The 12361-nt window shown below is 43.3% G+C and overlaps 1 protein-coding gene across 1 annotated transcript; it reads right to left on the bottom strand.

Annotated features, from left to right (window-relative positions):
* Positions 1 to 4041: 4041 nt before the first annotated feature.
* LOC110514668 (one cut domain family member 2-like) lies at positions 4042 to 12010 on the bottom strand. Its single transcript, XM_021593955.3, has 3 exons — positions 11641 to 12010; positions 9841 to 11215; positions 4042 to 4420 (listed from the first exon to the last, which is right to left on the bottom strand). Exons 2-3 carry the CDS (start codon positions 10865 to 10867, stop codon positions 4110 to 4112), a joined length of 1338 nt encoding a protein of 445 aa, XP_021449630.3. The 5' UTR covers positions 10868 to 11215; positions 11641 to 12010; the 3' UTR covers positions 4042 to 4109.
* Between the last annotated feature and the right edge of the window lie 351 nt (positions 12011 to 12361).

The raw sequence follows: 12361 nt of genomic DNA, 5'->3' as shown, positions 1-12361 counted from the left end.
TTTGAATTGAATGAATACTTCTACCTCCAAACTGTAGTGACTGTAAATTGCAATGTGTGTTTATTTCCATTTCCTCAGTCACAGTGTATGTAGACCTACATCCTGTGTGTTGCCATGCAGCGTGAATGAAGTCAGCAGACCAACAAACTAAATTGGGTTACAAATGAGTCATTTTAATTTTTTGGTGCAACATCACAACAAACAATTTCACATGAGGTATTCAAAGGGATTCTCTTTAGTTGTTGTTACAAAATGTCCCAACATGATTGACATGTAAAGTGTTGTGTTTTAAGCCTTTGGTTGGTTAGCCGCGTTCATTAGTTAGTCTAACACATGGACGAGAATGGCACGATAAGTATGGTGGGTGAGTCCTAGTTCAGGAACCCAGACACAAACCCATGTCAAATACAATATTTCCCCCAATTTGGCCTCGTTTAAGCTTTTGAATGGAGTCATGTATTCCTGCTTCCAACAGTGGGATCAAACAGTATTTCAAATACACTAACATATTGGAAAAGGAATAATGGTTTTACAAATGTGAAAAAATAGCTTTAGTCTCCTCTTGACCTTTTGTTTTTGGTTGAACTCTTGATTCTTGGGCTTTCATAACTGTTACAGTAAGTCACATGATTCTAGTTTGGTACAAGGAATAGGCGACGTTGATTACAGCAAGATCCTCCTTGCTTGGATTGTCACCTACTTTTTTGGTCTTGAAAATGATTATATACAGATTATTGGTAAATATGACTTCTGTAGTACACTGGACTACGCTTTGGCTGGATGGGGCTTGGTTGCTCCTGTAACAGATTGATTCCAGCACATTTGGTTTTGAAAAAGCATGAGAGACAGATGGACAGACAGATAGACAGACACCCTGAAAGGATGGAATCTTTGGTTAAGAAACTTCTTTGCCACACAACATCTCACACAGTTGAGGTAGATGGGTAAGTATTCATGTACACAGGGGGACAAAGGGAACACTGGGGTTACGGAGTCAAAATACTTCCTCTACAGTCACAACTTCATGTCAATCTCTCAGTTCCAACTTCAAATGCTGAACCTAAAAATACTGTGTTACTTAACACATCTCACTGGACTTCACTATCTTTGGATTTCTGGTGTATTAATTAAGATGGAATGATAACCCCACTTATAGTACAAAAACAATATCAGAGGGTATCCATGCATATTCAGCTATACTTTAGTATATAATGTACCTGTGTTTTTAAGCCCCAGAAGAGCTTGAAAACATCCTCGCCTAAAATGTCCTTTAATCTAGAGAGACATTTCTTTACACTCCACTAGGGGGTGCAACAGGCGTAAACTGATGACAGACCACCTGCAATACTCTATCAACTCTCCGTACAAAGGGGAGTTCTCTCCTCAGTTAAGACAGAGCAGACAATGACTGAAAAGTCTCTCCCCATTTGAGGGCAGACTCTATTCTAAAATATGGTCCGTGTAAAAAAAAATAAAGGTGTCATGGTGACCTATTGTCTTTGATAGAACACCATATGACAAGCTTGAAAAAAAGAAACATCAAAACTGGTAGGGGTTTTCATGTTCCCTGCACCAGACTGGCCCCCTCCCTTGGTCCCAGCATGCTTACAATTGTTGCTCATTAAACTTTAATTCTACTCTATTGTGCCTTTCCACCCCCTCTCCCAAAACATTGCACCCTGTTCAGGGGTGATTCAGCCACCCTTCTGATCTCCCCGCCCCCTTTGAATGCCCCTAAGCCCACGGGTCTGGCCAGGAGCGGACCCTTAAACCAGATACGCAGAGAGGAGACGGATAAAAAGGCTCCCTTTGAAGTCTGCAAAAGTCGATGGCCTCTTTCATGACCGCCCGTCTTTCAAGTGCACGCTGTGAAGGGGCCCCGACAACACGCCCCTCCCAAGGTTAAAGACAGGAGAAGCGCACGTTAGCTGGTGGACAAGCTATCCCTCCCCACTACCCGCCAAAGCAAAAATGAGAAAATGCTAGAGGAGCCTGTGGAACTGAGAAGACTGGCAGAAGGGATGAGTCTGGAGGATGGTGAAATCACATTGAGCAGGACATAGACAGGAGTGTGTGAAATGCAGCAAGGGGAGTCCCTGCTATGCAAACCCCAGGAAGATGCACAGCATGCATGTTTCCATGGGGTCTCAAAGGATTCACACTTAAGAGCCTGAAATGCTCTGTAAGTGCAACCCTGGACACTCCAGACACTCTGCCGAATGATGTTTGAACACAATTTTACAAGCAACCTGTGAGCCTATGAGATGTCACATTACCACAACATTCAAACAAGCTTAGCCTCGGCATAAGACCTGACCACAGAGACATTTGCCAATAGTAAAGAAATCCCCATTATTCTATAAAAAAAAAGGCCTTAAAGAGAGAGATACGTAACATCACTGGGAGTCGAGGGGGAGAGGAAAGGGGTTTAGGCCATACATTCAGGGAGGACAATCTTAATCTTTGGTATTACGATGGGATTCTACAACTAAAAGTGCCCATCAGAAAAAAAAGTCAGTTTCACACAGACATACAAAGCATTATTAAATAAATACTTACAGTATATAGATAGCATAAATAAATAACCAAATAAATAGAGAGAAAACAAAAGAAAAACAATAAATACACAAATGCAGTAATAAATACATTGATCAGTTCAGCAATGGCATTTTAAATTCTTGCTCCAATGAAACTGGTTATAAAGAGGCATGTTAAAACCGTTCCTCGAGGAACTAAAATGACCTTGGTGTACGTAGCAGGACTGGAACAACAACAACTCATACTTCCATTGGATTTCTATAAATAGAGCAATGTGCTTGAAATCTGTACAAAAGGGCTAAAAGAATCACATTCCTCCATTTTCTAGGCGTCTGTAAAAAAAAAAAAAGATTTGCAATGGAGCCGAGGTTTGTTCAGTTAAGTGTTTTGAAACATGAGTGAAAAAAATACTACACTACTACTATACATTGTGTTACAAGTACTTCTTCCTTTGCGACCGTCGTGTTCAAAGTGTTTTGGTTGAGTCAAAATGGCTACAGAGCGTTTGTTTGGTAGGTCAGTCAATGTCTTAAAGCTGGAGGGTTGCATCAAAACGTCTCTGACTTGGCATCCCTTGAAATTCTGCCCTTGTTTACAGATTCTGTCCCGATTTAAAATGAGACACACCAAGGTTGCTCCTTGAAAACTGTGATTCATTCAAGCTGGTACCGTTGTCAAGAAGTGTAAAAGACAAGTCAAGGTTCTCGTGACAGGTAATGATCGAAAACTGAGAATCGTGGAGTGAGAAATAACCTCCTGATCATCCAGAGAGTTCTGCAGTCCTGCGAACCATGTTATATGGGAACACATGCCGCATTCTTTAGAAAACGTGATGGAGCTCTGATTTTGTCACAATCCCCATGTTATTCTCTGTGACCTTCATCTTGACTCCTCAGAGAAACAAAGGACATATGATGGAGATCTGTCGATGTAACGGGTGGTGAAAATTTGAATTAGGGGTGTTATGCAACGCAGCGATGCCTCTTGATTTCTGTTTCTAGTAAGGGAGATGAAATTAGCCCTAAGGGCAAACAAAAGTATGGCTCCTCCTGATTATTAATAACCTCATAACCATACTATTCCTTGTGCCATTTTTTTTATAAAAAAAAATAACTTTTCATCTTTTAACTCTGGATTGTTGGAAAAGGACCCGTAAGTAAGCATTTCACTGTTAGTCTACACCTGTTGTTAACAAAGCATGTGGCAAATTAAATTTGATTTCATTTCATAACCTATCATACTAAAATTGAATGTGATAAAATTATAGAAATCAAGGATGCTCACTGTTACCCTCTTAAAATTCAAATAAACTATTCACCCACGACCATTCAAATTATAGGAACTTGTCTCATACAAGTGCTCATATTATTCTGGGTATCACCGCTTCAATATCAAGGAGAGATCAACTTTGGTTTGAAATGCTCTGTGATAATTCTTCATAAAAAACTAAACTACGCCAACTCCATCACTCCCTCTGATAATGAGGAGTACATTATTACGCCTGATCTCTACCTAGACCAGCCTATGTGCCCTCTGCTGCCACGACGCCCACCCAGCCCACCTCTATTCCATCAGGCCGTGCTGCAGGACACGGCGGAGGAGGACACGCTGGAGCCCGAGGAGCCTGTGGAGGAGGGGCGGCCCTCTTCCGCCCACTTGTTGACATTGCGGCGCCTGGCGTTCATGAAGAAGTTGCTGACAGTGGAGAGCTCCAGGCCCAGCTGCTGGGAGATGGTGACCTGGAGGTCCTTGGCTGGCCGGTGGTTCTCCCGGAAGATGGCCAATAGGGTACGCCTCTGGAGGTCCGTGAACACCAGTCTGGTGCGCTTGGGACCCTGGTTGCGCTCCAGTTTACTCTGCTCCTCCTCCTTCCGCTTGCAAGCTGTAGGCAGAAGAAGTAGAAAAATGGTTTAGCTAATACAGACGGGCTAGCTAACTAGGACAAATGGATTAGCTGAGAGAAAGTGGATTTGTTGAAGGAAAACAGATTAGCTAAGCAAGTTTGATTTGCTAAAAGAGATGAATCAGCAACTTGTTTCACTGCACAGTTGGCCAAATAAACCTAATCCACCAGAAATCAAGACATTAGGCTGTCACACTATTACATACAAGTAGGCCACTCAACTTGGATAAATGCTGACTAGACAACTAGACCAGCAAAAAAGTAGGCTACAGATAAATAACAACTTAACAAGTTCCTCTTGGCATGCATTTAGTTTTTTAATGAATTTTGACATTGACATTTGAGTCATTTAGCAGACACTCTTATCCAGATTAGTTAGTGCATTCATCTTCAGATAGCTAGGTGGGACAAGCACATATCTCACTCATAGTAAGTATATTTTTCCTCAATAAAGTAGCTATCAGCAAAGTCAGTGCTAGTAGCGGGGGGGAAAGTAAAGGGTGAGTGTTAGTTAACGAAAGGCAAATGCAGTGTGCACGTCACTGGGCTAGCCTGCTCTGTTTTCTGTTGGCATGTGCAGACCTGTGACAAGTCAGTGCGCCTGTGTGACACCTGACCTGTGTGTGGTGGGAAAATGAGACTAACACAGAGCATGTACATGAGCAAGTGGAGAGTTTTCAGAATTAGCCTACGCTAGACTAGAGCATGAAATCAAATGTAAATGTTACCTCTTGCACAACAACATTGGCTACTTCAATCGGCCTACCTGCAGTTCTGGCTTATGTTGTTGTTATTATTGACTATCAAAGTTTTGTTTAATAATTAGTGTTACATTTTTACCTAAACATTTTTACACATTTACTGGTAAGACTCGGCTACAATTTAACCTCGCTTTCATTTGGAATTTCAGTTTGACTAAATTCCAAGTGGTTGTTTTCCGTTTACAGTTATCCAGGACAGAGGACGGAGATGTAGCAATGGGGGCAGAGGCTACCATTCTACAGGAATAACAGACGTTTTCCAAGGCAGAAAAGAGAAGCCAACTTGAGGTTGGTCAAATTTGCCATGCCAACCAAATAGCACCCAAATGTAGACTATAAGTAGCCTGCAAGGAATTTTTACATTAAGGTCCCTAAAGGCTTTTTGCATTAGGATGGTAAATTACTTACAGTATGTGCAAGTCTGTGCATCATTCACAGGAGGGTGAAAAGTGTTTATGCTCCGTAGGCAATTGCACACACAATTGCAGTCCAGGATCATAGTATAGAGCAGCCAGTGCAGTCCTCGCAAGGTAAAAGAACATCATGTCTCTGAGAGAAAATTCAGTCATTTGAAATTACCCACTTAAAATGGTATATTGTTCAATGTTTACATGTGGCCTAATTAGAGTGTTGAGAGAAAATGGTAGAGGCTATGGGCTGTGTCTGCAGTGCATCCATATGAGGATTAGACAATAGAAGGTGTATGGGCTACTCTGCCCACAACTAAACATTTGACCACATACACAAGTAGGCCTACAATAGATACTGTATGTACTGGAAACACTACACCCACTGTTGTCTTCATAAACGAAGACAGCCCCCCCCCCCCCCCCCCCCCCTTCCTTCTTCTTCCTTTTCCCTCCTCTTCCCCGCTGACTTGTCTTAGTGGACACTCCAACATCATTAGTTTCTCATAAAAGTCATTTACATGAGGCGGAGAGAGTGAGTGATAATCACTTTAGGGAGAACTAATTTATTTTCTATTAAATAGGTTACGTCAGAGAGGATTGAAACAAGCAGAGTCTGCACTGCTCCGAGTGTTCAGAAGCCCTATGTAGACTAAAACATATTTGGGTGACTCTTGTAATTACCTAAATGCACACTTTTAAGACCTCAATCAGCAGCGTGTGGTTGCATTGCTTTTTTGCTGATGGTGAGGGTCTTTTTAAAGCGTAAGCAGTGACACACCACACACACACACAGCGAGGTTGCCCCCAGTCTCCAAGAAAGGCGCTGAGATGTTCAATAGATAGATTGGCTTACTGTATATCTCCCCATTGAAAATCATCTCACACACTGAGGGTTGATAGGCCTGATATTTGCTGTAAACCCACGGTAAATGGGTTTAAATGGCAACTCAAAGACAACTGAAAGATATTTTATCATTAGGACATTTATTAGCTGTGCCACCATAACGACAACATTTCAAATGTACTAGCCTATAGCTGAGGTCTAGTTTAGCAAATGTGAATGTTGTGCCTTAATACATTGTGCTGTAATTCCCACTGTATATTTACTCTGAAACATTATCTGAAGGAAATGTTAGACTCTGGGATGTCTAACCTCTTGTCAACTTGAGATTACAGGGCCTGTTACCTTTTAGGCATCTACAGCTCATTTACATTTCTGAGAGTTATCGAACCATTTCTCATTCAAATCTGAACGGCCTGAAATTCCTAAAGCATGTCAATATTACCACAACTAAAAGAAATAGGTTTTCCCAACTGCTACATGTTTTACTGCCATTATATATTCCTACCGTGTCAATACGAAGACTGCAGCTATAGAACCCATACTATCCTGTGTTCAGAAACACATGGTAATGAAAGCAATGACATGAAAGTAGTGGTTAGCTTGCTTGTACTGTGGAATTATGGGTTGTTGGAGGAGTCAGGGTGTCCTACACCTCCCTTTTTCCTCTGCCCCTCCATCCTATCCATTTCTCCCTCCCTGGCTGGCGATCATAACGCCAGCCATTAAGTAAATGCTTCCTTACGCTGTAATCATGTGTAAAAGGCTTGCAATTACCATGTTATAAATCCCTGGCACTGGGGCTACTCCTGGAGACATAAATATTCCCCTATAGGCTTCTTATGATCGTGGGAACAGCCCCTGATCATGATGTATGCCCTTGTCTCGTGTTGCTGAAACGTGATCGAAAGCCCTTTCCCTACCCCCCGGCGTCTGAACCTCCACCCCCTCCTAGCCGACCCCCTCCCTGTCCCCCCTCCAGCCCCAGCCCACCCCCTGCTGATTTCTTGGGCCAGGGGCTGATAGAAATTATTGATTAAATCTGTGCAGCTCAGACTCCTCGACCCATAGAGGCTAGTTAACCCCTTCAGCGCCAGAATGGGGAGCTGCAACAACCCAATAAAAACAACATTGTTTGTTTGGGAGACTGGGCTGTTAAAACCACACTGGAATGTTACTCATTTTTGATATGCAAATGTTTCCCTTGTGACCTTTGAGCTAGGATAACTGAACTGAATATAGTAGCGTACATACAGTGGATTGGCTTCATGGCTTTCATTACTGGGGGATGGCGCAGCCACTGGACCTGAGACATAAACCGCATTGACCTTTCTTATTCATTTAGACCTTCAGTCAAGGGCTTCAGCCATCATCTTTAAAGTTAGGTTCCCTGATCCCTCGCGACTGAAAGTGTTCAAGCACCACTGCGTGGTCTTTAGCTGCACCCTGCCTTCTTCTCTGACTAAAGCCTGATTGCCTCCTCCACAGCCTGAGGTTGGCCTGAAGATGCATCTAATATGCAGTGCAGTAATCCAGAGAGCATAACCACTAAACAGGAGAAAATAAAATAACCTTCTCCATGTAAGCGCTTCAGAATGTCTCCGCATAAAGAGGAATATTAAAAGACGATGACATTACATAATCAGGTCCACCATTTATCCTAAAGCTTTGCATAATGAAACATGATGTCGAGGGAAGATAACTGGCATGATAACAATAAACATGGAGAGCTGGCTGAGACACTGAGATGCTGAAGGAGCTGGTGGGTATTTAAAGGGAGTGCTGCATTAAGGTGGATCATCTTAAAACTTGAGGCGTGAAGCAAAGAACACTTGAGCTATCTTCAGACTAGGGAGCACAGGGCACTGTGCATTCTAATTCCTGTCTCGATCTGCTGATGCGGTCGAGGTATGTGTGGGCATGGCGTGCTGCTCTTTCCCATGGAAATCAATAGAGGCTTGTAATTAAACAAAAGGGGGTTGGCTGGGAAGGGAAAAACAACCCTCTCAGAAAGTAGGTTATGTAGAAAAGTGCAAAGCTGTCCAAATTGTGCCTTTGCCAATAACTAAATATGCAAGTTTAGATTGTGTGGGGGAGAAGCATTGTCAAATGTTAGTACGCTTGCAATACATCCCCCATGTAAGCTCCTTCATTTTTTATGACTAGGATTGATCTGCTCCTTGAATTGTGAGCAGTGAGTTGTGAGAAAAAAAATCTATGAGCATTGTGGTAAAATGACAAGAATACTGCAAGACAATCCAAATGGTTGTGTCATCTATGATAAAAAGGTAGTGTTTTCTCAGAATGCAAAAAAATGCTAAAGTTTACAGATGGCACACCTCAGCGGCAGGGGGAAAACGTTTCCTTCCTTGCACAATAACACTGCTTCAAGTAAAGATTGGATGCATTGAATATATACTGTAGACAACAAAGCTGTCACATAACAGAAACTCTGGAAATCTAAAAGAGAATCACCTGTAACTGGGTTGAGTATGATAATTGTAACATTTTCTCGAACTGAGGATGTACACATGTGTTCAGAGAGCTACACAATCAAAGATCAATAATTGTGAGAGGATTGCAAGAGTGCACAATCATTACTTATGAGCCCTATTGTGCTTTTGGGCTTAATCAGTTGTGCTGCTGACAGATAGCGAAAAGCTGTGATCAACTGTGCTTGCTTGCACAGCTCACAGACCCCTGCCGACATATGCACACTCCTCTCAGCCCATATCATATTACTGTGTTCACTTGGATCTCTTTCTGTGCTTCGTGTTTCAGATGGGTTCTCAGTCCCTATGGAGTGACAACGCAGTAACACTGCACTGTATAGTGTGCTATCTTCTTTAGTGCATATCCCTAAAGAATATCCGATGTCAACCAACAAATCATGTACTGCCTTTTAAAAATCTATTTTTTTCATAATGTTGTTATATCTTGTACTCCCATTTCACCTATATTATTTATTAGATATGGGGATTGCATATGAAGTGTGGGTGAAAAAAACAAGTGTATCTTTCCACAAAAGAAACAACATTTCCTAACTATCTCCCCAACTCTTAACGTCAGGCATGCACAAACAAATCGTATTTTATGGTGGTTTCACCAACAATAGTCCTTGTAATTATGATCTCCATGGTTCATTTATGAAGGAAAAATGTCCACTCTAATGGTTTAACTAGATCACAATACATTGTGTACCCTGCTCCTTGAATACTCTGTAACCGTACAAACTATGGTCCTGTCATTCAAATATATCCTTTAGGAACATAGGAAAGGCACAACTCATTTTTCATTCCTCTGATCAGCATACAGATCTTGTTGGATTTTTTGGAGAAAAACATGGAGAGAAAGACAGATGTGGAGAGAAATGGAAAGAAGTCTTACCCTCCAGACGCAGTGAGGCCATCCTTTGAAACTCGGGCTCCTGCAGCCAGCGGGACATCCTCTTGAAGGTCTCGCGGCCAGACTTGAGCTTGCCCCAGGGCTTGGGGTTTCTCAGGAGGTCAGACAGAGTGCCCTGTGACCTACACAGCACCCTCTCTGCAAAGATGGCCTGGGGAATGCTGTACCTCTTCAGCTCAGTGATGATCCTCTGGGCCACGTCCCTGGTGTCGATCTCCTCTCCACCTCCACCACCCTGGGAGCTGGGCAGCATGCCCTCACTGCTGGGCAAAGAGGACGAGGAGTGGGGGAGCTCCCCGGCCTTTGAGGACTGTTGGCTGGGGTGGTGGTGTTGGTAGTGCTGACTGTAGATGTGAGGATGGTGGCTGGGCGCGTGTTGGTGAGCCTCCATCTTGTTCAGCTGATGGCTGACTGACGAGTCGCCGCCCAGCCCTGGAGGGGACATCTCCCTGCCGAAGTCTGCCGTCCTGCAGAAGATGTTGCCCCCGTGGACCTCGTAACCACTTGGAAGCATCTGGCCACCATTGCCGTTGGGGCTGTTTCCCAGTGTCCCGTAACCATGCATGGGTGTCCCCAAGCCAGAGCCTGTAGAAGGTGGTGAAAGGCTCTGTGTCATCCCCAGATCTTTGCCGTAAGGGTTGTAGAAGTTGCCACCCAGGCCTCTGTCCTCGCGCATGAGAGTAAAGCTCCCGATGACATTGCTGACCGGCAGGCAGGGATGGTGGTGGTGATGGTGGTGGTGAAATTTGTCATCAAAAGGCTGCAGGGGGGTTAGTGTGGTGTACGTGCTGCCACAGCTAGATGGAGCATCTCCTCCATAGCCCAGTGCTGACATGGAGTGGTCGAAACCTGGAGGTCGGTGCTCAGGCTCCAGGGACATGGAGTGCCCCCCAAGGGAGGGCCTGGGGAAAGCAGCTGAAAGGTCCCGTGAATGCAGCATCGCTCTGCCATCCTGACTATGGAGCTCAGAGTGGATTTGGACAGACATCTCCCCTAGACTTCCATCCATTTTGAATTTAGTGAATTTCCCTTTTTTTCTATCTTTATGGTGTTGTTTCAGTAGCCTAGTTGTTGTTTAACAGTAGACTAACAGTCTGGATGGCCCTTCTCCTGTTGCACAATACTATGGATTTATTGATTTCTGAATGGATTGATTTATGTGCTTCTATACTGTCCAATTAATTATCTGATAACAACTTAAGTAATCTCTTTAAACTCCTTCAAACTCCAGGAAATCAAGTGTGAAGCAGCGTCAGTAAGATTAACTATCACATTATTTGGATTTGTGCTACAACACTCTTCTTATCCTTTCTTTGGGCTTCAACTGTGTTCCACCGCAGAATCGTCGCTCTTTTGCCTGCGGGAGATCAAATGTTTACTTGTCTGTATTTTAGTTATAGCCTGCTCATGCAATAGTGACGTCTAGGCTATTGTAGACTATAACCACAGTCACAAGCATTTCACACATTAAGTGTAATTTTTTTCATTCCTACGAGAGCCGATCAATGCATGTGTAACACAAATAAATGACATCGCGATGTCTTCACAGGCAAATCCACTCTTACAAATCACATTATTGCCTCTCAAGCAAAGTTCTAAATACTCGATGAGCGCGCACACGATTCTTTGGACATTAACGTTCTTGCATATTTCTCAACACAATTCGGACAACGAATGGTGGTCATATGTTCTGTTTAGGAAATGTCGGAGCATTTAAGTTGTTTTGAGATATAACGACACCCAAAATTAACAGATATGTGACCTCAATTGTATTATTCCTACCTTATTCTGTTATATGAGCGCATCCGCGTCTGTTGTCGGTCCTCTGCATCTCTCCGATTGTGTCGCTTGTCTCTTGTCTTCCAGCCTGTCCGCGCAGATTCACACAATTGGTCAGATGCACCGAGGGATGCTACATACAATAAAACAGAGGCCAAACAATTGGCGGTTAGGTATACGTCCTTTCCCTGTCCTTTTGGTCTTTTTTAAAGTCAAACGTCCATATGTAGCCTTGCTCTTCTCTACCTAGCAGCTCTCCTCTTTTTCTTTCATTATCTCGTGAGATTTTCCTCCTCCTCTTCCCTCAGCCTGCTACTTCATCGATTTCAGCCCCACCAACTCTTTCGCTTCTCTTCCTCCCCCGCTCACACTCGCTCCTTTCAGTAGGCTACGTCACAGTCTTAAAAATCTGACAGATGTGCAATGAAATTCCAACTCCAATTAACCCTTTCGCTTCGGCCAACGTCTCCAGGGAGGGGACAGGGTTTTACCAACTAGGTGAAGACGAACCCTTTCTCACAACCCCAAAGTTAAGCCTTTGTATCTAATAGCATGCAGAGTTTATGAGTTATGCGAACATCCTGACCATGGTTCAGCTATTTAATTCACCTGATCCTGGACTGCAACGGCTTGTCTACTGTAGCTCACTGAGATAACCTACTGTGTTGTGCTTTTGTGTCCATCCATGCTATACAACCATATTATTATCTTTAACCTGATGCCG

The sequence above is a fragment of the Oncorhynchus mykiss genome, chromosome 3, assembly GCF_057628025.1.
Source record: "Oncorhynchus mykiss isolate SJ-2025 chromosome 3, ASM5762802v1, whole genome shotgun sequence".
Taxonomy (NCBI): Eukaryota; Metazoa; Chordata; class Actinopteri; order Salmoniformes; family Salmonidae; genus Oncorhynchus; species Oncorhynchus mykiss.
Note: the sequence above shows the minus strand (reverse complement) of the source record. Positions and strands in the feature narration are given on the sequence as shown.

Excerpts from the sequence above, each read along its gene's own strand:
- LOC110514668 (XM_021593955.3), bottom strand. The coding sequence starts at position 10,867 with ATGGATGGAAGTCTAGGGGAGATGTCTGTCCAAATCCACTCTGAGCTC. Across the intron at positions 4,421-9,840 it reads GGCCTCACTGCGTCTGGAGG|CTTGCAAGCGGAAGGAGGAG; the intron begins GTAAGACTTCTT and ends TTCTGCCTACAG.